The sequence below is a fragment of the Brassica rapa genome, chromosome A06, assembly GCF_000309985.2.
Source record: "Brassica rapa cultivar Chiifu-401-42 chromosome A06, CAAS_Brap_v3.01, whole genome shotgun sequence".
NCBI lineage: Eukaryota > Viridiplantae > Streptophyta > Magnoliopsida > Brassicales > Brassicaceae > Brassica > Brassica rapa.
This window is the reverse complement of record NC_024800.2, coordinates 5,501,272-5,528,297: the sequence shown is the minus strand read 5'-3', so window position 1 is coordinate 5,528,297 and position 27,026 is coordinate 5,501,272. Positions and strand designations below refer to the sequence as shown.

The window sequence follows — 27,026 nt, the reverse complement described above, 5'->3', positions numbered from 1 at the left end:
GGAGATCTTCTTCAATGACAAGGGCTTTAAGTTCAACTTGGAACATGCCTGGAGAGAGCTTAGGCATGATGTCAAATGGTGCTCCACCTTTCTCGGGAAGGACAGTGGAAAAGACAAGCGCAAAACAGGTGCTTCTGATGCGGGAGGGTCAGTGACAGAGCCACAAGAGAGACCCATAGGAGTGAAGGCAGCTAAGGCTGCTGGTAAGAGGAAGAAAATTGGGAAAGAAGAAGAATTAGGACAACTTAAAGATTTGATGGAGACCAAAAGGCAAATCTCAAATCAGAGTTTGCTTGCAAGTTTGTTTGCTAAAACCGACCCACTGACTGAAATGGAATTAGCTCTGAAAATGAAATTAATGTCTGAGATGTTGTGATGGTTTGTTAACGCTTACTTACTGTTGTTTACTTGTCTTTTTACTCATGCTTACGAATCTCTACTATTGTAAGCTCTCTGTTTCTTGAACTTGAAGTTGTTTTCGGTTTAAAACTATACTGCTCTTCTTCTATCTCGTGTTTCTTATTGCTCTCTGCTCTTCTTCTATCTCATCACTTGATATTTATTTTTGAATGAACTTGATCATCACTTGATCGTTTTCTTATAGCATCACTTGTTTTTTTTTAAAGAACTTGATCATCACTTGATATTTATTTTTGAATGAACTTGATCATCCTTTGATCATTTTTGTTAAAATAACTTGATCATCACTTGATTAGTATTTATTTTTTAAAGAAAACACGTAATATATATAGTTTTATATACCATGCCACTATATGGGTTCGATGATGATAAAAAGTTCTTAAAGAAAACACGTAATATATATAGTTTTATATACCATGCCACTATATTTTTTTATAATTGCACAAGTTTCATTACTTGATTTTTTTTAAGGAGTACCAAATATGGAAGATGAAGTCGATCGCAGATTGAATGCGGCTTTGGATGAAGCTGTCGATGAATATTTTGAAGATACATACAACAACATTGCGAACAACCAAACAAAGAAACAGAGCAAACGTGCATATGTCGAACGCAACCGCGAAGAGGGCCATACCCGACTATGGAATGACTACTAAACAGTGAAAATCCGACATTTCCCCCTAATTTATTCAGACGGCGTTTCCGCACGAACAAGGCAGTTTTCATGCGTATAGTCGATCGCCTCTCGGAAAATTTTCAATTCTTTCAACAAAGAAGAGATGCAACAGGGAGGTTAGGTCTATCTCCACTACAAAAGTGTACGGCGGCAATTCGCATGCTTGCTTATGGCTGTGCTGCTGACGCCGTTGACGAATATCTCCGACTTAGAGAAAGCACAGCACTTTCATGTTTAAGCAATTTCACAGAAGGCGTAATACAATTATTTGGAGATGAGTATCTACGAAGGCCCACTCCAGAGGATCTCCAACGACTACTCGATATTGGAGAGATTCGCGGCTTTCCTGGGATGGTAGGAAGCATCGACTGTATGCATTGGGAGTGGAAAAATTGCCCAACCGCCTGGAAAGGACAGTACACAAGTGGATCAGGAAAGCCAACAATTGTCTTGGAGGCCGTAGCTTCACAAGATCTTTGGATATGGCATGCTTTTTTTGGTCCTCCAGGTACATTAAACGATATTAACGTTCTCGATCGGTCTCCTGTTTTTGATGATATTTTACAAGGTCGAGCTCCAAGGGTACAATATGTGGTCAACGGACACCAGTACGATTTGGCGTACTACCTCACAGATGGCATATATCCAAAATAGTCAACATTTATCCAATCTATATCAAACCCTCAAGGGCCTGAAGCAGAGTTATTTGCAAAAGTTCAGGAATCAACCAGAAAAGATGTGGAGCGTGCCTTTGGAGTATTGCAAGCTCGATTTGCAATAGTGAAAAACCCGGCTATTTTGTGGGATAAGACACAAATAGGGATGGTAATGCGAACATGTATCATACTACACAATATGATAGTAGAAAATGAACGCAATGGATACACTCAGTATGATACATCAGAGTTTGAAGAAGGAGCCTTGAGTAGAAGTTCACAGGTGGATATGCCATATTCTCCCACGCCTTCAAATCTCCGTACTATGCTTGACATACGGCGGCGTGTTCGTGACCCGCACATACATGCACAATTGAAATATGATTTGATTCAAAATATTTGGAACAAGTTTGGTAATGATGAAGATGTTTAGTTATTGTATGTTTACATTTAGTCTTTCAATAAATGAAAAATTTTAATTTAATATTAAATAATTTTAATATTTCAAAGATTCAAATAAAAAAAAAATTCCTAAAGACTCCATATCGAATAACACCATTAGACCTACATTAATGCTTAGAGTCCTTAACTATTTAAAAAAAAGTTATATTATTATAATGCTAAAGATTCCAATGGTGATAATACCATTGGAGTTGCTCTTAACTAGTTAATGAAGATGATTACATGCAACTATGCAAGTAATATATGGTAACTAACGTTGCATGGATTTATTCAACGTAAACCACGTACGTACGTGAAGAATGAATGAAAAAAATAAAATAATAAAAAACACAAGACTGATAGATTATTGATTACTACCGCAATAGTTGTTCAAGTACGTCAAATAGTTTTTTTACCAAAAAAAAAAAAAAGTACGTCGAACTTAAAGTATCATATATATTCTGGATATTTTTATATATATTAAATCTAAAAATAATTAATATATATATAAGTATATAAATCTATTTTGGATACCCAAAATACTTCGGTTCAGATCAGATTAGGTTCCAGTTCTTCAAATACCAAAATTTTAAATAATTCGGATATTTAATCAATTCCGGTTCGGATTTAGTACTACTTATTCGGATTAGGATCGGTTCGATTCTTCGAATTCGAGTTTTTTGCTCAACTCTAAATAGTAACATAAAAAGCAAATAGCATCATATTTTTTTAAAAAATACGTCCGTGCGGGTCAAAATCTAGTTATCCTTATAACATATAAATTAATTGTTATTCACAGATTTAAATTCTGTAACTAAAATTTATAACTCATCTAGTGTTTCGTGAGTATATATCGAAGGTAAATAGAAAAAAATATATAAATTTTGAGAAAACGAGTACAAACTAGCCAATTTTAAGAACACATAATAAGTATCCAAAATTAATATCATGGATCACAATATCGAACATCTTAATACCAAATAGATCAAACTGAAGGAAAATCATCTAAAAGTAAACAAATTCAAGATAAAAATTAAATGTCACCAATGATCAAGAAGATTGAATTTCGTATTATAATTAGTTGGACGGAGGTAAAAATTATTTTTATTTTTTTTTGATAAAACGGAGGTAAAAATTATTTCTCAGACTATTAGATTTTTGTTTAAGTTTATCTTATGCCTTCAAAATTATATTTTTTGTATCCATGTTTCTGTTTTTAGTGTTTATTTGCGTAATTTGTTGTATTTTAAATCAGTTCTATAGGTTTTAAAACTTTTATATTTTCCATTAACTAATAATTTATATTAACTTAAATTTAGAAAAGTGTTCAAAAAACTAAATTTAGAAAACATATAAAATTTTATGATAAATAAATTTAAGAACATAATTACACAAAATACAATTTATTTTTATTTTTGTGAAAACAAATATATTTAATTAAACTACTTAAACACTAATTAAATTAATTCAAAAAGGTGTTTCGTAGTTATAGCATCACACTATGTTAAATGTAACTGTTTCACACTATAACCTATGAATGTCTTAAGTGGACTATGTATACGCAATACAGCGGGATACATTTTGATCTCCATTCATACATAAGTTTTAGGATATTAGTGTTTATAGCGCCTCAAGTGCATAATGAAAAAAGTACAAATGTATCCCTTTAAACAGATAAAACAAATATGCGGGACTGTCAAATCATTAGAACCACGCTGTTTGTTATTTATATCTTAAACGCACATACCTTAATAATGGTGTGGTTAGAAGATATTTTTGATTTTGTATAGTATATACATGATTTACTCATATACATACATATATATATATATATAACTTTAATTTAGAAAATTTTGAAACTATAGAAGTATTAATTTTATTTGCGAATATAACTATGTTTACAATAAATTTATCTTAATAACTATTTATCATTATACAGCTAAATAATTATTATACTTTTGTTGTATTTTAAATTAATGTATTATAATCCATACTATTTATAATTTTTATCATTCAAATATTTGTTCCACAGGGCATATCACTTTATTATCATTCAAACTTTAATAACAACTTGTGTGTCCTATAAAACCACACTACCATATTATCCGCTTAGTATGCATCGTCTGATCCGTTTTTACCAATTTTTTTTGTTTTCTACAAAAAATAATAAAACAACAGTGAGTGCTGTTCAAAATTATGCAAAACTTTTAGACTATTGACTGAATCAAAAAGCCTTTCACATCATCTTAATTTATTCATTTATACTGATAATATATACCACTGATTCCAGTATATATGTATACATATGGACAATATGATAAGACTGAGATGTTAAGGGATCCAAAATTTCTAACAATATCTACTTCTTAATAATAATAATAATAATAATAATAATAATAATAATAAAGCGATAGTGAAAAGAAATCTTAAGTAGATATTTTTAGATAATAAGAAAGTGATATTCAAAACTAGGATTTAATGACATCTCCGATTCCACTCTATTTTTCACTCTAAAATAAAGTTTAGAGTAAAAATGTTCTAATAGTATCCTATTTTTCACTCTATAAAAGAGTAAAAAACAGGTCTACTCTAAATATAGAGTAATTTGTTTTTTTTGTTCATCACTCTATTTTATACTCTAAAATATAATACCATTGGAATAAACTCAAATTCTATTATAAAGCTATTCTATTTTTGAGTAAAAAATGGAGTAAACCATTGGAAATGATCTAAGAAGATGATTTAACGAAGAACTGTAGACTAGCGTCTTTCCAAGGACATTAGATAAAATTAAAACGCTACAGAAAAGATAATATTAGTATGATTCATGCGCAAAAATTACTTTTGTTTAAAAAAATGTAGACTATTAACATATGATTGGAACTTTATAAATTAGAATTTCATTGAATATTTAAAATGTATACGTTTATCAAAAAAAATTTGAATAATAAACAAAAGTTCAAAGATTTTGGTGAGAATATTAATTGAATGGTACGTAGTTACATCGTTTACTCCTTCAATAAGCATGACCACAGTGTTATTATTTAATGTACTCCTTTTTTCTAAAAAGATACACGTTCTAAAAAATTTATTTTAAAAATATATATTTTGTATTTCTAATATATTTTTTGTCAATTAATAATAAAAAATTATAAATTTCAAAAACCTTAATTATATTTCTTGAAGTCTTATTGTTTTAGAAGTATAAGAAATATAAAATGATAAAACATAGTATTTATAACTAAGTTTAATACCTATCATATTAAAATAAAAGTACAAATAAAATATCAACAATTTAATAATTTAAATATTTTTATCCCTTCATAATTTAATAATTAATTTCTTAAATTGATCCTAAACTAAAACTTATTTAATTACACTTCAATGTCACTGAGAAATTACCTAATCATGAGTTTTAGTATTTTTATTTATTTTCTGTCAAAATAAAAAAGCGCAAAACATACATACTTAAATTGATTATCAAATTAATTAATGTTAAAACATAAATTTAAAATAACTAATTATTAAACATGAAAAACAAATAATGATGTATTGATTGCGGAAACAACCTTAAAACCATGACAAAAATTAATTTAGATATATTAATGTTATATCATTAATAGCTAATTAATAAAAATAACAAAATAATTCATATTCTACCACCTAAATCTATTTAGATATCCATTTACTAAATTTAGAATACAATATTGTTTTAAAGCTATATAGGTAAATTTTCATTACTTATTAGTAATAACTAAAAGATAAAAGTCATAAAATGAATGTATTTATATAAGATAAAAATAAAATATAAATTAATATAAAATATAATATTTTACGTAAATTTTCATATAAATAATATCTAAATATATTATTTTATGTATACTTTCATATGGATAATATATAAGTTCAATATGATAAATGTTTGAAGAGTAGAAAGTATATAGCACCAGATTTTAGATAGTTTATAAAATAATTTTATTAAACATTATCATAAATTTTGATCAACAAAAAAAAATAAAAAAAAATTGTGAGGATGTACGGTACATTCTAAAAATGTGGGTGATTCGGATTATAAGAAAAAAACAAGATTAATTAATATAAATTATAAAATTATTCTGTTTATAAATATCATATTAGGCATTTATTTAATGCGGTAAATTTTTAAAATAGGGAATTTTTCTTTAAAATATACATTATTACTTAGACGAATAAATATTTATTTATAAAAAGTAAAACAAATTTTCACGCAGATGCTTGAATCAAACTCTAATATTTTATTAATAAGCTTAAGATTTTTATATGTATTATTTTAAAACACAAAGAATATTTACTAATCAATCAATACCCGGTATAATGACGGAAAGCTAAGGGCTTTTCCCGATAAAAGTATACATTTTGACTTGAACTCGAATCTTATACAACTAAACTAGGCTAGCTAAAGAAAAGTAATAAAATAACCAATTGAAAACTTAGAATTTGGTTGGTCAAATCCTCAAGCAGTGTAGTTCCTAGTGAGCCGTGCAAACATTTTTGGTTCCCAGAAGCGAATCGTAAAATTTCTAGAATAAAAATAATAATACATATACATTATAATAGGGAAGAAAATATAGATAACTAAACTAACAAACAAAATATCAATTATACAACAATATTCTTCTGTGTTTCAAATTTCAAAATTTCAAAATTTTAATGCAAATTTCAAAATTAAAATAATAAGGTTTCAATACTTTTTCAATACAAATTAGAAATTATCATATTTAAGTATTTTTCTATGTTATATAGTTTAATTTAAAAATATTAATATATAATATGAATATCTGGTAAATAAGACTTCATATTCATACGATTTATGATCATTTGTATCTTGTTATTACCAAAAAAAAGTTAAACAATTGATCACAAAATTTTATTTTGAGACATTTAACATTTTTAGTAATTTATAGTTGTTTTAAAAATTCAAAATATGACATATAAGAAAATTTTAATTTTTTTATTATATGATTAATGTTGTTGTTTAATATCTTTTAATAATATAAAATTAAACAAAAAGAGCTAAGATAAAAAAATTATTATCAAATATTTATTATTCTTAATCATTGGTTGTCATATATACGTTAATCATATTAGGTAATTTCGTAGCTTTTATTTAAGAAAAGTGCAAGAATATTCCTTTGTATACTATTGATCAATTTAATAGTTTATTTAATACAAAATATAATATAAGTTAAGATGGACCAACATATTTCTTTAAAAATTCTGAATTTTATTATCATAATGACATGTAGTTACAAAACAATGTTGTAATGTTTTTCAATTAGTATATAAGGATGCCCACAATTTTTAAAAATATTTTGCTGCCATACGCGAAGGTTTCTTTTTTCCACACTGTGGCACGGCATCCTACCACCACGTCATGGAATCCAATTTTTGGTTATTAAAACTGGGACCACGTTATTTTTTTTATTAAGAAAATTTAAAATAAAAGTTCAAAAAAAAAACTTTAAGAAATTTAATAAAATTATTAATTAACTTACAATAATTTAAGGGAAAAGAAAAGGATACTCTAACGTCTTCCCCGTAACGTCGTCACCCATAACACTAAGGATTTCGTGAGAAAAGCATTTTTCTCTGTCGTCATTACCATGTTCCTACGTGACCGTCGGGCACGACATATATATTTAGGAATTTTGTTCTTGACTTACGACTAATCTCTAAGTCTACTGTATATATTTTAAATAAGCGGCAAAATATATAAGAGTCTTATTTGCACTTTAATTCTTAGAGCATTATTATTAAGGGATAATTTGGAAAAATACATTTATATGAGATTTTAATTTGAAATTTACACCATTATTTTTTTATATATGTAAATTGACTAAATTGCCCAATATGGATATTTAAAAGTATTGTAATATAATTATTTTTCTCATAATTTTATTTAAATATGTAAACTAACAATTTCATGACCGGGAGCTTGTGGTCAAGTGGCAAGAGAAAAGATTTGGGATGTCACCACATTTCAGGTTCGATGCACCTGTCATGCGAAACTAAGTTACATTTTCTTGGTCACCTTACACGGATATGAGCTATTGCATTTCGGTCCATTCGAATACCTGGGAGAGGGTCTATCTGTGGGCTGCACCTCACACCCGGGGGTTAGGTCTGTGTCTTTAATAGATCCGGATTTAACCTTTTTTTTTCAAAAAAAAACAATTTCACAAGAATGTGATTTTTATTTTGAAACAATACTACTAGATCTAGTGTTTTTTGAAATAAACAAAATAAGCGTCTTTTTCCTCGTTTATTCTTCCTATTTCTTTTAGTCTCCATTTATGTAAAACATCTTTTATATACTAAATCACAAGTCACCTAGCCAATTAAATTCTGACACATAAGATATGTTTACAATTTTTTAAAAACAAAATAATGTTGAAAAAAAACTGCAGGCGAGGGAAAAAAATTGTAGCAACGGCTTCTATAAACAAAATCCACTAAGAGCACTACACTACACACGATCATCCTTCTTCCACAGTTTTTGTCTTCTCAGTTCCTATAAATTCGACACACACTTGGATATAGCCTGTAATTACTCAAAAGAGACGCTTCCGTGATAGGTATAATATATTAATCATTCAAAAGGAGTAAAGGACATAGCCTGTAATCAAGTAAATTCGATAAGTATTTGAATCTTATCAAATGTTTGCAATCTCTAAATGGAGGCGTGATGTTTGTTAAAAAAATTGTAACTTGAAACAACAATGTCAAATTGTAACTTTTTGCTTTGTTCATATCAAATAATTTTTGTTGGTTTTGGAAAAGAGAAATCAACTTTTTCCATTTCAATAAGTTTATCACTAATAACCTTCAAAATAATGTGCATCCATATATATTATATTTCTAAGAAAATAAAATACTCCCATGCTTCGCATGGGTCAATACTAGTATCTTCTATTTTAGTATCTTCCCTTGGTTTTCCATTTTTATGTCGTATATCCTTTTCTTCTTCTAGTTCTCTATTATATGCATATTTGTTACTCATCTTAATGAAATTTTAATTTTAGGAGGGATATCCTGAAGTCATCGCAGATGCAAGCATAGAAAACGCAAACTAAAAAAATAGGAATAATCATCAAAAATCAGAAACTGCCACTGAAAAACGGCATGAACATGGAGCATAACATTGTTCTTACAATATTAGGAAGTACGAAAACATTCTTCATACGAATGATCTGTCATACACCACAACATCCAAGTATACAAATATGATATCAATTTGTTCATGTGTTTTACAGTATGATCTACGTAAATATGTTGGAAAACATCCAATAAACTAATACCTATTAAAAATAACACTCACTAACAGTTCGTATTGTACTTCAGAAGAAGAAATAAAACACAGTCGGTCTTCATGAATGCCACAAGAACATCGTGACAAATTGTAATTAAAGATGATTATAGTTATATAAAAATCTTAGTGACTTCTTTGGAATCGTGAGTTTTTTGTTTTATTAACTTCGTAAACATCAGTTTCTTAGTCGTGACATGTATTTTTCTCAAATATATAATTATTTCAAACATAAATAATTTCGATTAAACTTATTTAGTTTTTTATTTTATATTAAATTAGGGTTAAACTGTCTTTTCATATATAAGAAAGTGTAATTTTCAAATATAAAAAATAAGGGTGCAATTTTCAAAATTCAAATCACAAATAAGGTATTTTCAAATTCTCACTATTATTAATTACTGCGTTATCATGTTTTTTTACAAAAAAAAAGTTGTTCACCATATCTTTTTGCTAAAATTTTATGTTCTTGTCTTTCTAAATTTCTGAGTCAATTATAACTTATAAATAATAATTAATGGCTGTAATAGTCGCATTGACTAATTTTGACATTTTCATGTAAAAAACAAAATGTTGATTTTTTTCCTCTTAAAAACATTTAAAATATTGTTTAGAGAGTTTTTCAGTTTTTAAAAGCTAAATTTCATACAAAACAAATCTATAATAAAAACAGGATCGACATTTTAATTCCGACTCCGAGATGAAGATATAGTTTGATGGGATGTTCTATATCAGTTCGTAAATTATTAAGATGAAGTAGTTCATGCATGTGTCATGAAGATGGACTATGTTGGAGTTTATGTTTCGTGATGAATGTGGGTTTTCTGAACTAGCAAAAATAAAGATAATATATGTTTGAAGACAAATAGATATTTTCCAAAAAACAAAAAAAAAAACAGTTTGTTTGAAGATAGAATTTTCCATTAAAGAAATGAAAAGTTCCATTAAGTGCATTTGGAAAACTTGGAGAGCAAATTCTGGTCTTGAAGAGCAAGTTATGTGTTGAATGCTATGGTATGACGAAGTGGTTCCTAATAGAGTCTGATGTGGATTTAGTTTAGTAGCGTGAGAGTTGACGATTTGTATGGTAGAGTTAGCCATTACTTGGAGCTCATGGTGAGTTGTGTGTACTTGGGTGATCAAGCGTTTTATGTCACTCGTGTGCGTTGGATGTTGACATACTTGGTGAAGTATTTTTAGAGATATGATGAATTTATTAAAGTCGAGCTTAAAAGAGCGAATATAATCAAGTTCTTTTTGTCACCAAACTCAAATTTAGAAAAATTTAAATTTAAGGACATCCACAACCAAAAGTTAATATATATAATTGAAACTAAGATTTTAGAATTTAAAAAATAAACAACTAAAATTTAGTGCAATACATATTAAACCAAAAAAATATATAAAAGTTTCAAAATTTTCAAAATAAAAAAAAATTCATAAGAATTAAAAATTAAAAGGATCCATGGTGGATTTTGCTTATAAGCAAAATATTAAGGTAATTTTATTTATATAAATGTGAAATTTTGTTTTTTGTTTTTAATTTACATCATGAATTCCTAAAACAATTAAGTATTCAATACTGATACGGATTTAAAAAGTATATATTTGTACAAATATAGAGACATAAAGAAAAAATAACATGGAAAATAAAATATAAGTGCATAAATAAAACATATGTCATAAAATAAAACAAATCAAAAGATTTACACTGCTAAAATAAAGTAAAACAAAAATTCACTAAAATAATCCCAACGAATGAATTATGGAAAATTTCAACATAATAGAATTCAAATATTCTAACATCAAACACTGTTAATCGATCAAACTAATGATTCACATATAAAGCATAACCAAAAAAATTCTAATTAAAAACATAAGTTATTCAAAATACACACTCTTGGTATGGAATACATACTGACCCCTATCCCTTCATTATTAAAAGTGAAACAATTTTTAAGAATAACTTAGCTTTGGTATTTTAATTTTAATTTTTTTTGGAACAAACTTTGGTATTTTAATTACAAGCATGTTATTAGGATGATTTCATAATGTGCCAATTTCACACTTCTCAGCCAACTTTTACAATTACCCTTAATTAACTAAACTTATTACATATAATGTCATTGGTGCTACTCATATTTGACTTCCTGACTGATTCAAACACACCAGTTGTGGTTGCGGGAGTTTGCGGAAGTGGGTGCTGTGACTAACACAACGTTTAAAAATTATTGCGTTTGTGGGTTATTCTGACTGGTTTACCCATAAATGCAATAAAAAATTATTTAAAAATTACATAAATATGTTAATTTTGAAATTTGCATTTAAAATATCACATCAAAATTTTGTGATTAATGATTTAATTTTTTTGTTACAGGAAATACACAAATGTTAATAAAACGATATGATAATAAATATTTATATTAAAATATACTATATATTTATGTCAATATCATTGAAATTTAATTATATACCATATACAATAAATAAAATAATTATTTTGATTTATTTATCATAAAAATATTGTAAATAAATAAGAGGTATATTTTTTTTAATTTATGTGATTACTCTAATCCCATATATATTAGTTGGGAAACAATTGATTACTATAGCAACTGTAAGATGTTATTAATTAGTATTTTCAAAAATCTTACAAGAAATCAATACATCCAAGATTTATTTAGAAGCTATTGAAAACACCTAACGAAAACATGGATTGCACAACAAATTTGCTTTCCTAATCCTACTCCATTTTTCTCTTCGTCATAACACCAACATAGAATAATTTAAAAGTGTCGATTTTGACAATCTAAAACGGTAACGTTTTTTAGTTCTACCCATCGCTTTCCTTAAATGGGCTTACAACCATTTTAAATGATTAACTAAATGGACCACATACATAGTAGATGTGTTTTGGTTTAAAAATTGTTGCATACCAAAAATCAATATGAACCATCATCACTTTCGTTTAAAAGTTTGTTACAATAAAAAATATAAGGTTGAACAAAATAACCTGAATCCAAAAAATCGAACTAAATCCAATCCGAAAACGTAGTATTGAACTTTAACCAAAATTTGGCCAGATATCTAAAGAGAGGCCTATTATGCCTAGCGAAAGTAAGCGGGACAGGTTAAAAAAATTTGGTATCTAGAGAACCAGAACCGAACCCGAACCGAAACGAAATATTTCGGATATCCAAGTATATTTGGATCACATTTATATACTTAAATATATTAATTTTTTAAAATTTAATATCTGAAAGAACATACAAAAAATATAAGATGTTTTCAAGTTGTCCAAAATATTGGGAAATATATACGAATAGTTAAAAATTCATGTTTAAAATAGCCAAACGATGCACAAAATACCAAAAACGCTTAAAATATCTATTGATTTCAAATCCAAATATTTACCTAAACCAATTTTTATGTTAAGTTTAAGTATTTTGGCATACATTATTCAAATTTATATGTTATATATTGTTTTTGTTTTTAGATTTTAAAAAATTTAAAGTATATAAACTTTAATTTTCTTAAAAAAAGTTAATGGTTATCCAAACCAGCAAAGATCCTTACCGAACCGAATCCGCAAGGATCCAAAATAAACTGAACGAAATGGTATCCGAATGTCCACCCCTAATCAAATGTAAAAAAAGAGTTATTGATAATAAAATGTGTATTGTTTATAATATTAAATATAACATATTTAAAATAAAATTCACTCCGCGTCTACGTGAACTTTTTTTTTTCAAGTTAAGAACAAGAAATACAAGAGTAGAAATTATTTACTACGAAGAGAATTTTGTTATTTTAAAAGATAGTATCATTTGGTCAAGTAGGTCAAATAGCCTGGTTTCTAAAAGAACAGCAAAACAAAAGGTGTGATTATTAAAGGGAAATTGGCTGTATGACCACCAAAAAAAATTTATCATTAGGTAACTAACTAAAAAAAGTTTTACTAAGATATTCAACTTATTTTCTAAAATATATATCAAACTATTCTTGAACACAATCGGTTAACCTAGGCCTGGGCGTTCGGGTCTTCGGGTCGGGTTCGGACCGGTTCCTTTCGGGTCCGGGTCTTTTGGGTCCTAAATATTTAGATCCAATAGGTACTTAGAAATTTTCGGTTCGGGTTCGGGTCGGTTCTTCTCGGGTCCAGGTCGGTTCGGGTCTATAATTAAAATACCCATAAAATACCCATAATTTTTCGGGTCCATATCGGGTCCGGGTCGGGTTCGGGTATTTAGGATCTGAAAAAGACATGACATACCTAATTCCATCAAATTTAGTTGATATTTGTCATATATATCTAAAATCTTACAAAATAACCTAAATGAAACTATTAATAATTAAAATAAAATATTTTTAAACTCTAAATTTTATATTTTAAAGCTTCATATTACTTAAACAATATTACAAAATAATAACAAATGTTGTTAACAAAAGATATTTTAACTAAATCATAAAATAATATATATAAAATAGAACACAAAAACATTATAGTTTTAGATATACATGTTTTTAAGTCGGGTACAAATCGGTTCTTATCGGGTCGGGTCTATTCGGGTCGGTTCTTTTCGGGTCCGGGTCTATTCGGGTCGGTTCCTTTCGGTTCCGGGTCCATTCGAGTAAAAAAATTTTAGCCCCAAAAGATACTTGTAAATTTCCGGTCCGGCTCCGGTCGGGTATTTTTGGGTCGGTTCCGGTTCGGGTCGTCGGATCCAGGTTAAAATGTCCAGGCCTAGGTTAACCTCTTATCCTTTCTTCTTTATTCTTATCTATGCAATTAACATTTACGTAAGTTTATTATTTTGTTTTATTCTCATCATTCATTTATCTCTTTTAATATTTTTTTCCAGTTGTGTAAATATTATAAATATATATATTATTGTTTATATTTGGGTCTAAGTTTAGTGATTGGGATTTAGGGTTCAGTAGTATTAGGGGTTGTGGGTGGATTATAATCTTAGCTAATTCGGCCATATGAAATAAATCATTCAATGTACATGTGTGTGGTCAATAAACGTGTGACGTGTATGGCTTCCCCTTCTTTCCTATCTATTTATATAGTATAATATTACAAAATAATATATCCTATTTTCAGATTTTTTTTTGTTGTAAAAATATTATAAATATATAAATAGTTTATATTTGAGTTTGGATTTAGTGATCGAGATTTAAGATTTTTTATTTATGGAATATAACACTCAGTGCGTATGTATGTGGCCAATAAACATGTGATGTGGATGACTCTTCCTTCTTTCCTATTATACACGTTGACTGAAAACTTATTAAAAAAACGGTAGAACCGGCTGGAAAATGACGTAAATGCCTGACATTACATTATGTCAAAATTAATGCTACTTACATAATTTATACTTCATATATGGGTATTACACAAATAAGCACATTATTAAATAGGTTTAATTTTCTGAATAACCATATTGTGAATGAAAATTAAGAAAATATCATTGATTTTGACATAATTATCAAACTAACATTTATCCCACTATTGAATCGGTTATACCTTCTTCATTTGCAGATACCCGGTGAATGAGAGGGAAAGTTTTGACATCAGTGAAGGGAGAAATGGACAAGAGTTAACGAGCATTAGTGACAATGAAAGCACGTAAACTCACCTACGTCACACATTTAGTTACCACATATGTATGTGTTGTAAAAAAAGTGGATGAAAATATAACATTGTTTTAATAAATGGAGTATTTCATTTATTACACAATGTAAGTTCATTTCCATAACAACCATCTAGTAAAAACAGTGAATTCAAAAAATAATTAAATAATATAAAATGAGTGAATCAAAACAGATTTTTAATAAATATAGTATTTCATATTGGAGAAGTAGTATAGGATACTAATCCCACCCATTACGAAGTGTTCTATTCCATATCACAAAAATAGAATAGGACGGCAGCACCTTCCCAACATCTAAATAATAAACCATATCCTAACCCCCACCCCCAACCCTTAAATACTACACCCTAAACCATAATCAATAAACCCTAAATCCAAACAAAAACCCTAAATCCAAATATAAAACATAAACCCAAATAGAATTGAACAAAACAAGTAGCATAGTACATATTAATGAAATTATGAAATATCTATAATTACATGAAAGAAGTTAATGCTGACTCAACGTCAACTCCCACCTTCCAAATGCTAAACCTTAAACTCTAATCACTAAATCCTAAACCCAAATATAAAACTTAAACCCAAATATCAATATTTGAAAATAGTACATAATATTATGTAATATTAAACTATAATATGTAATATTAAACTATACAATATAGAGCATTCATTGTAATAATCTTCTTTTAAATGTAAAATATAATCATTATAAACATAATAATATAAATTTGTGTGAAATTTACATTTGTATGAATGTGGTTAACTAAATACAAAAATTGAGTTAACTAAATGCTAATAAAGTTTACACTTGTATGAGTGCGGTTAACGAAAATGATAATATGATATTCCATTTCGCATGTATGACATTTCCTTTACATGTCCATGATCTGTTTAATCTATATACACATTGCATCATTACATGTAAATGAGAATATATACATTGCACCATCACATGTGTGATCTTTCCTATACAAGAGTCCAAATATCTGTTATGTTTACATGAGTTATGTCTATTTTACATATGATCAAATATTATCCGGAATTCCAGAAATTTCCCCTTTCTGTCACCGACGAACATTAACTTGAATTCGCTTACAAAGGCTGATCGGTGGGAGAAATACCATGTGAAAGATGAATCTATACAACACACGACATATTCCATGAAAAAAAAAAACAGTGTCTATACTATGCAGACATAAATCTGTACTATTTATGTTACTATATATATAGTATATTCCATTTACAAATATATCCCACACATATTTACGTTGATGTACATTTACAATTACGTTGATGCACATTTACAAATCTATTCCATGTTGATACTCATTCATATAGACTGCCTTAAACACTGGAATAGAAACAAACCTTTCATAGAAACAAAAAGCCACAAACTTGTGGTTAGTTTACTTTTGCAATGACATATGGTGCAGATTTAATCTAAACCAGTCTCTTATATTTTCAAGTTGTTTGTGTTTCGAATAACCCAGACTAAAAGATTTGAGATATCTTAAAGTGAAGTTATTTTCCGTTACATGTGAGATTTGCTATTTCTGATTCGATTTCGATGGGGTAGTAAAACTACTGAATCCCAAATCAAGACTTACATGATTTCACATACCGTCTTCACTCACTGGAAAATATGGAATCGGGAAGATTTATTCACTGAGCCACTATGCCGTCGTTGCGATTGTCGATTTTTGAATTGGCGAATCTTTTTCCGACAGAGACGTCACAACCAGTCTGCTCCTCCAATCATCGATGTGTTTTCAATGTCGAACAAAACTCAAAAGTGAGAAAGAAACTATTCAGTTTTCTCAATTTTATCATATACAAATTTACTTGGATTAATTGTTTGTGGCAAAAGAAGAACCACATTTACATTGTTCAGTAAATACTAACTAACTTATATTTATTTTTTTTCGCAGGTTGCATCGGTCGAGTGGAAGGGTAAAACTACATTATACATATAATACATCATATATCGATGAAATTTAAAGTAATTGATTAGAAGATGAATTATAATTTTTTGGTGGTCATACGATAAAATTTCCTATTAAATATTAGTTATCTAAGCATGGGTGTGTTCATACAAAAAAGTTAACTAAGAAATTAATGATACAGCCGGGCGAACACATATCATTCATAGTAGTGAAGCGAATAACAAATGCCACAAAATACACTAATATGGGCAATGGAGAATATGAGCCAACACACATCATGCCAGAACTTCGGAATAGACTGTAAGGACATAATCTCGATGATCAACGACCCCAGAGCATGGCCAAGTTTCTCCATGGAGTTATCAGAGGTAGCAGCTATTCAAGGACGCTTTCCAAACTTCAAGATATTTCATGTACCAAGGACGCAGAACAAGACAGCAGACGCATTAGCAAAGACCGCTCGAGGTTTTCATAGAAAATCTAGTTTTTGTTGATTGTTCTATTCCGGTCTGGATTCCCAGACCACCTCTAGCTTGAGTAATAGAACAGCCTTTCGATGTATAAAAAAATGCCTGTCTAAAATCAACATTGATAGCAGGACCTCGAGTTATATTCATAGACAGCTGTGAAGTTTAAAGTATATTTACAATGTCCCACATCATCAAATATATTTCTACATATATATATATACCTTAAATATTCAAAATTTTGTTGTAGGACCTACTATATTCACAATGTCACAATTATAATTATTATTATCCATATATATATATATATATATATATATATACTGAAACCAAAGGCCCCCTGACACTATTGACAAGAAGAAAAGCAAGAAAACAAGCAAGTGAATATTCAAAATTTTGTTGACCAATCCTTCAGCTCTGTAGATCCGACCACCACGTCGTCCAAAGGCGGATCCAAACAAAATTTCAGCTAGAGCTATAGTATTAAAAATAATAAAAACAAATTTGATTGGGGACAATATGTTTTTTCTTCTTCTTATTTTAATAAAAAAACAATAACAAATAGGTGTTTTAGGTTATTTCCAATAGTAAAACATCATTTAGTGTAACTCTTTTTTCATAACTTGTTTTAGTGTAACTTTTGCACTAAGATATCTTCAACAATCCAACTCTAAAACCTACACGATTTTAGTATAAAATTACACGATTGCATTAAGCTTAAATTTGAGTATTACTCGCAACACTAAACTCTATTCACAAATTTTATTAACAAAATATTAGTTAAATAAACTTCAGTAACAAAAGAAATACATATAAAATAGAACTAAATATATAATTAATATATTACATATATCAAAATATTTTTTTAATTAATTATTTTATCATTATTATTAATAAAATAGTAAATATTTATTTTAAAAACAAATATTTTAGTGTGATAATTTATGTGCAATATAGTTATATAAAAAAAATTAGTTATTATATATATTGAAAAATAAAAATGTAGTTTAATAATATAAATATGAAATATAATTTTGGTGTTGTAGTTGGAAAAATAAAAAAATTTAGTAGTGTAATTTTTATATGAAAATGGTTTTACGAATTGGTGATGCACATGCACTTACGTGTGCCCATGACGTCATCCATAGTATTGGCTAGATTTTATGATTTTATTTTTCTCAGTCTTTCATTGGATGAGCGGATTCCTTAAGTTATCGTGTAATTATCATGTCACTGTTGAGCACGAAAGATGTTTTTAGGATTTTTGTTCTTGACTTACGACTAATATAAGTCACCTGTTTGTTAAAAGTGAGCTGCAAAATATGTAAGAGTTCTTTTTCAAAAAAATATGTAAAGAGTTCTATTTGCATTTTATTTTGAGAGAATGAGTGCATCACTGAGTTATCATGTTTTATAAAGAAAATTGCTCGAATTGGTGATGCACATGCACTTACGTGTGCCCATGACGTCATCCATAGTATTGGCTAGATTTTATGATTTTATGATTTTATTTTTCTCAGTCTTTCATTGGATGAGCGGATTCCTTAAGTTATCGTGTAATTATCATGTCACTGTTGAGCACGAAAAATGTTTTTAGGATTTTTGTTCTTGACTTACGACTAATATAAGTCACCTGTTTGTTAAAAGTGAGCTGCAAAATATGTAAGAGTTCTTTTTCAAAAAAATATGTAAGAGTTCTATTTGCATTTTATTTTGAGAGAATGAGTGCATCATTGAGTTATCATGTTTTATAAAGAAAATTGCTCATATCTTTTATCGCTAAAATTTATGCTCTTGACTTTCTAAATTTCTAAGTCAATTTTAATTTTTTTTTAAACAAACTGATTAATAGCTGTAACAGTCACATTGCCTAAGTTTGATATTTTAAAAACTTTTATAGATTTTTCTCTTATTTTTAGCGGTTAATATATATTGTATAGAAAATACATATTTTAAAAAGCAAAGTTTCATGCACAAGGAATAGACACGTAAAATATGATAGAAAAATATCTTTTAATCTATTCGGCATTTAAATCAGTAACAGTCCAAAGAAACCAACGAAATTGTGACAACCTGTCCCGTGGACCATCTGTCCAATAGACTCCAGCCTCTCCATTATGAGTTCTCACTAACTCCATAATTAGCTTGTTGATGCACCTCGAACCTAATGACCTCACCTTTTAACAGAATTCCCACAGGACAAACTGTCATCAGAGACAAATGTCTCGTAGACAATACGGTTAATGTGGTTGTTTAATATCTTTCAATAATATAAAATTAAACAAAAAAGAGCTAAGAGCCTAAGATACAAAAAATATTATCAAATATTTATAATTCATAATCATTAATTATCATATATACGTTAATCATATAAGGCAATTCCGTAGTTTTTATTTAAGGAAAGTGCAAAAATATTTTTTTGTACACTATTTATCATTTTAATAGTTAGTTTAATAAAAAGTATAATATAAGTTAAGATGGACCAACATATTTCTCTTAAAATTCTGAATTTCATTCTTATATTGACACGTGGATACAAAACAATATTGTAATGTTTTTCAATTAATATATAAGGATAGCACTCGCTCGAATATTCATAATCAATCCGTCGAATAATACTAAGCAAATACCGTTAAGAGATTTGTTTAAATTAATTAAACTTTGAAGTCGAAGGAAGGGGAAGGGAAAACGGCTTATTCAGGCCCGAACTAGGGATCGCTGAGAAAATACATACCTCAACTTTTACTGCATGTCAAAACATAGCTTCACTAATCAAAAATTTGAAATTCATGCCTAAACTAGGGATCGATGAAAAATACATACCCCAACTCTTATTGCATGCCAAAACATACTTTATCTAATCAAAAATTTTGAAATTTATGCCTAGTCTTTAGAAGTCAACCCTAATTCGAATTTATACTATTATTTGCGAAGTAATTTTTCGCAACAAAGCTCTCACGTTAAAAATTAGAGTGGCTAAAGTCTATGTTACCCCTAATGAACTTTTATACATATAATAAAATGAATTTTATTTGTGAATTAATTTTTCGCAACGGAGCTTTCACGTTAAAAATTAGAGTGGGAAAAGTCTATGTTACCCTTACTGAATTTATATATATATATATATTCTATTATATAATAAAATGAATTTTATGTTAAAAATGTTATATATATATATATTTAAAATAATTATGATGATTCTTATATATTATGTTGTTATCTAAAAATAATATTTTACTATTATAAAAGTAAAAAAATTAAAAGAAGTGATTTTTTACAATATTATATTTTTTAAAAAAAAAGATAATTCTTATATATTGTGTTGTTATCTTGATGTAAATATTATTTACTTATAATATTTACTAAATATTATTTACTTATAATACTTACTTATACAAATATATCTTAAAATCACTTCTTAGAAAATATCCTTATACAAATATATTGCTTCATTAATATTTACTTAGATATTATTTTTATCTTAAAATTTAACTTTCGTAATAGTAAAATATTATTTGAAGATAACAACACAATATATAAAAATTATCCTATATTTAAAAAAATATAATATTGCAAAAAATCACTTCCTTAATTTTTTACTTTTATAATAGTAAACTATTATTTTAAGATAGCAACACAAAATATATGAATCATCATAATTATTTTTTTAAAAAATATATAAGATTTTCAATATAATATTTTTTTATTATATAATAAAAATATATAAAAATTCATTAAGGATAACATATACTTTAGCCACTCTAATTTTTAAAGTGAGAGCTCCGTTGCGAAAAAAATATTTCGCAAATAATAGTATAGATTGAGATTAGCGTTGACTTATAAAGACTAGGCCTAAATTTCTAATTTTTGATTAGGTAAGGTATGTTTTGGCATGCAATAAGAGTTGGGGTATGCATTTTTTATTGATCCCTAGTTCAGGTATGAATTTTAAATTTTTGATTAGTGAAAGTATGTTTTGACATGCAGTAAAAGTTGGGGTATGTATTTTCTCATCAACCCCTAGTTTGGGCATGAATAAGCCGTTTTCCCGGAAGGAGAATACGAATTAATTCAATGTGCGGTATGGGGGAGTTCATAAAAAGAAGTGGTTGCAAAGAATTATCCATGGCTTATATGGATTGCTTTGAGGAAGCCGAGAAGAAGATGATCTCTAAAGAAGAGGAAGTAGTTGAGGTCAGGGCCGGTCTTGGGTCATGCTAGGTGAAACATTCGCAACAGATTCCAAAAGTTTTTGAAAAAATTACATACAAATAAGCTTTCAAAAAGAAAATTTAAACCCTCAAATTTATATAAAAAAGAATTTACATAGACACAGCTCCAAAATTTCAGGCCGGCCTGGCTTGAGGGTTGGTTGACTAATATTTGGGTATTGGAACCGACTTGAAGGCTCGGTAAAAGATATTGTCGATTCAAATTAGGTACCAGTTGAATATAAGGAATCATATAAAACTGAAATGAAGAGTTTCAAGAATACTATATTTTCTTTACATGATATACCACTAGAGATCGAGCCTTATGTTTATATGCATTTGATACATAAAAATGAAGAACAAAAAAGATAAGACAGCGTAACAGTTTGGTAGCTAAAGAGTATATTCACCAATTTCTGAAACTACTAATCGTCTTTATCTTCATCTTCATCGTAGTTGAACGGTAGTGGAACCGACTTGAAAGCTCGGTATTTTCCGACATTGTTCAAATGCTCGTTCTCTAACCTGTAAACCAAACCAAGAACAAAAAAAGAAAACAGAGAGTTACTAACTGAATATTAATGGAACAAAACATATTTTGGAATCATTGATATGAGTTTTGAAGGGGTTTTTCACCTGAAGAAATTCCATATACCACGACGAATGATCTCAAGACTAGCAACAACAGTAACCATTGTCTGTCTGTGCATGAAGGAGAAGTTGAAATCCAGAATCGTTTGGATCCATGCAAATCTCAGCAGGACATTCAAAATCTGATGAGATACATGTGCCAAACATCAGTTGCTGTGAAACATGTTTTGTTAGAATAAAAAATATTTGTTGGTTTTGAGACTCACCATGGCGATGAAGTATACTTTCTTTTGGGGAATGAGGAGTTTATCACGAAGCCAGCGGTTTTTTGATGTCCGATTTAGAAGACCCCAATCATGGATAAAGTCCCAGTAAGTACTGAATACTGCAGCTGCAGCTGAGGAGATAGCGGCTAAAACCCTCCAAGCGATTTGACCTTTCTGGATACTATAAGCAGTTCTCAAGCAAACTGCCACTATAGTCAAGAAGTACTTGAGTCCATTCCACCCTTGCTCGGGGTTTTTCTCTTCGAACAAACGTCTCAGGCACTGCATTTGAGTACATGTTTAGATATTAAATGAATGGTAGAGATTTTTTTCTTTTGGAGAATAGAAGGTATGTACCTGAAGGAGGCGAGAGGCATAAGGGATGACAGCAACAATGAATAAGAAAGTGTTGTACACACCAGATTTGTTACACGTGTTTTTTCTGTGTCTGAAGTCTCCCCAACCATAGTAACATATGTAGAACTCGATGCTTCTAAGAGCTTGAACCTGGCTAGTCAATTGATCTCCCAAGAAGAAATCAGGCAGTGTTACCTTGTAAAGAGGAGCGGCGAGGCAATGAAACAGACAAGTGAGGAAGAAAAAGCGACTCGACCGGTAAAAGAAGTTGAATGGCAGGATTAGAACCACAAACATGGCCTGTAAAAAGTGGAAAACAAAACATCATCATAGAGTTATTATGATGCCATTGTTTTAATTGCTGATTTTTATCACAAAACTAACTTACAAGAAGTAGGAAAAGAGGAAGAAGTTCGGTGAATGTTTTATAGTCTTTAGTTTTGGGATTAGCCTCCATGTCAAGATTGGCAAGAACGCAAAGCAACGCAAAGACTCCAATGCTGAAACCCACAAGCAGGACTTGTCTGTATCCAAGTTCAGTTCCTTGCTTGAACCCAAATATGAAGGAATAGTTTACTTTGTATCGCCTCCAGTAGTATACATTAGCAGCATACATTATAATATGCAGCACGATAAATCCGAAAAAGCTGCAAAAAAAAAAAAATAGCAGAGAAGACAACAACATCTAAGCAAAATCATTCCAACTCGAACGGTCGATATAAATACTTGGCCAAGTTTACTAAGCTTCTTACCTATAAAGAGGGAACATAGTATTCATGTACTGCTTCTGGCCTTCCTCCTGCAAGAGATTTCGCGTGCGAATGATAGCCGCAAGAGCTACTATAAGAGAGAAAACGCATCCTGCAGTGAAACCTAAAACCAATATCCTCATAATAAGCACCACAAAGTTTGGACTTTCAAAAACAATTGATGCAAACTTTCTGATTCTACCTGTGGAGAATGTAAGTCTGTGTCTTTCTCGTTTCGCTTTAGGCCGTAAAATGTTCATTCCTTTGGTTCGGTTAGCATTTGCAAAATGCTTTATGAATGTAGCTTCAACACGCTCCATGAGTCGCACAACCTATCATAACAAAGTAATCACAAAAATAAAAACAGAGGACTTGACGGTGATACTTTCCCAATTGGTTCAAAAACTCATAAAAACTCTTACTTCATCAGAGCTTCCGAGGTATGAACTATCAACCACTTTCATGTAAGGCTTCGTTGCATCCCTCGAAGTTATCTATAGCACACACACATTTCAGTCACATAAGTCATTAACATATATAATTTTATTAAAAAAAAGTCATAACATATAAAACTCCTTAACAAAAAAAAAAACTCCAAATAAAAGTCTCAAATCTTACCTTATCATACTTCTTCAACACCTTAGAGAACGCCAATACATTCAAAAAGCTGTATATACATGATTTAAAACGCATCCATTATTAAAACTCACAATAAATAAATACAAAAACTCATTATACTCTACCAAATTTATACGCACCTATAGCTCTTGAGAAGCCTAAGCTTCTGATAAAACACGATGAAAGCGCTCCTCAGTTTCTCCTCGACTTTCATCAAGTTTTCTCTGCTGAATTTCAAGTCGGTCTGCTTCGAGACCTGGAGAACTCTCTTGATGGTGGAACGAGGCGTCTCTTTGGTGTTGTTGATCGTCACTCGATCTAGTACATCTAACGGAGCTGGTCTCGCCGCTCTCATCCTGGTCGTGCTAGCTCCGGTAGACACCGAGGCTACAATTTCTGCTTGCGCTTCTTCTTCTTCTTCCTCTTCATCATCTTCTAATTGACCAGCTTTGCTCGACCCTCCTTCCTGTATTGCCTCCATGTGAGCTTGACTTCGAACTTTCACTACAAAATTTGAAATGTCGGTTTGGTAAGTTGGCGGTACAATCACAATACGATTTGAATAAACCGGAACTTAGTTCCAACCACTTTTAAATCGGTTTGGTACAGTACAGTACAGTGCGCAATGATTTGATTGCAACGTGGACGGGTACAAACCAAACTTTTAAAATATGTATGAATTTTTTTTTGGTCAATATTTATGAAAATTTTGCTGTGAAAGCGTTATATATTTATATCTACGAATATAGCATCGCGAGAAAATGGAATTTTAATTCTGAAAAATCACAAGTAATAGAGATTATTAAAGTAACAAAATTCAAATATCATACTTTGCTATTGTTTAAACCGGGGGAATTGAATTAATTTATAATCCGGTTATCTAGCCGGGAATAAATTTGAACGAAACTAAACGTACGGTTTTGGAACTATCAGACTTGATTAAAACCGGACATAAAAAACGGGACCAACTTTTAAACTCCTGTTGATTGCTGTCAGAAAGTCAGTGAGTTAGGTGGAAAGGTAGATAAGTGTCTATGATTGCTTACTGGATTTAGCTCCGGCGGGAGTAGAAGCGGAGATAGCCGCCGCGGAAGTAGCGATGTCGGAAGCCAAGCGAGTGATCTCCACCGCTCGTTCATCCCATCCCCACCCTTCTGGATTCTCAACTTTAACACGAAACGCGATCAAAGCGTCCATCTGTTTGTTAAGCACCACAGCTTCTTTCAACACTTCGTCCACTTTCTCTTTGTAAAACTTATTCACTTTATTGAACTCGTCGTCTAGTCTCCGGAAAAACACCAGCTCGTACTCTCCTCCTTCCTCCGCCGCCATCAGAAACGTCGTCTCGTAGCCGCGGTCCGCAGTGTTGTTCACAAGAATCGGCCCTGACGTCGTCGTCGTCCCTGTCAGCTGTATCCCTTCCTCTACGTCGTGAGGATTGCCGCGTCTATGTCTTCCCGGAGTCGAGACTAAACCGCTAAACGCTCGGTAAAGAGTCATCTTCCGGTTTAATCCTCCGCCTTGATGATTCTTGGCGCCACCACGAGTAGGTGCATTGTTGGTTCTGAGTTTGAAGCGGATGATTTCTTTGAGAAGGGTTTTGAGATAATCGTAGTCCATGTAAGCTTGTTGCCACTCCGGTACCATCTGAGACGAAAACTCCTTCCCGAACTTCATTTCGATTTTTGTTTTGAATCCAACTTAGTTTTTTTTATTGAATCTATATTTTATGTTTCTTGAGTATTGAGGAGCAGAGGAATCGTGTATATATACACACCTAACACTGGAGAGAGAGAGATATTTGTTATGACTTTCTTTTTTACATTTGTATAAGGTTTACTATTTAGGAGGTTTATTCTAATAAGAATGGTTCAACTTTATAGCTTTTTGATCATCTTTGTTGAATTCTTTTAAACCTTTATTCAATGAGGGCAACTAGACCGCGTGGTGGCGACTCATATGTTCGTATATAGAATTTCAAACCCATTTTAATAATATGTAATCAGTCATTATATATACTAGTGGTATTCCGGTGTGTTCAAGGTGTGTATGGTTGCAAACTAGGATCATATACAGTCGATAGGCCTGTCAGTTGGGTTGGACCACACCCAAATGGGTATGTTCAAGTGGACGTTTTTTTTTCTGGGTTCAAAACACCCACACCCATATTCAGCCAACACCCAACAGCACCCATACCCAATAACACCCATCACCCAACTGGACACACAAATCCGCCCATTTATAAGCAATTTAAGTATTAGTCCAAATCTGTTTTTTTTTTCTGAACACCTATCCAAATCTGTTTAAATTCAAATGGAAAACTTCTTTATAAGCAGCAGGGAAGAAAACCTTCAATCAAAAACGAGATAAATATGAGTTTTATAATCTAAACAATTCATCATCATCATCAGATTCAGAGCAAGAGTAAAACGAGATAGATTCAGAGCAAGAATAGAACGATTCATCACAGATTCACAAAACTGGATCGAAGCTAAAAGCCTAAAACCCACAACATAGAAACGAGATGGATGATCGAATCATGAAGCATACCTGAAATCGCGAGAAGAAGAAGTAGAGAATGGAGAAATCTTGTTCGGATTAAAAGAATCAAAGCCGGAGAAGACGAATC

General features: G+C 30.0%; 1 protein-coding gene and 1 long non-coding RNA gene across 3 annotated transcripts; both read right to left on the bottom strand.

Moving 5' to 3' along the window:
• Positions 1-8,451: 8,451 nt before the first annotated feature.
• LOC117125789 lies at positions 8,452-20,281 on the bottom strand. The gene is made up of 2 exons (XR_004448185.1): positions 14,293-20,281; positions 8,452-13,559 (listed from the first exon to the last, which is right to left on the bottom strand). It is a non-coding gene; the product is annotated as an uncharacterized LOC117125789 (long non-coding RNA).
• A 1,800-nt stretch (positions 20,282-22,081) lies between these two features.
• Positions 22,082-26,225, bottom strand: LOC103872096 (phosphate transporter PHO1 homolog 3). 2 transcript variants are annotated; one of them, XM_033272188.1, is made up of 12 exons: positions 25,983-26,221; positions 25,444-25,931; positions 24,538-24,901; positions 24,398-24,446; positions 24,202-24,273; positions 23,982-24,111; positions 23,783-23,903; positions 23,419-23,677; positions 23,031-23,330; positions 22,674-22,955; positions 22,453-22,589; positions 22,121-22,341 (listed from the first exon to the last, which is right to left on the bottom strand). In XM_033272188.1, the coding sequence occupies exons 1-12, from the start codon at positions 26,072-26,074 to the stop codon at positions 22,242-22,244; spliced, it is 2,394 nt and encodes a 797-aa protein (XP_033128079.1). In that variant the 5' UTR covers positions 26,075-26,221; the 3' UTR covers positions 22,121-22,241. The 2 variants fall into 2 exon arrangements, with proteins under 2 accessions (XP_018508167.2, XP_033128079.1); XM_018652651.2 differs by having other exon boundaries at positions 22,082-22,341; positions 25,444-26,225.
• Positions 26,226-27,026: the final 801 nt, after the last annotated feature.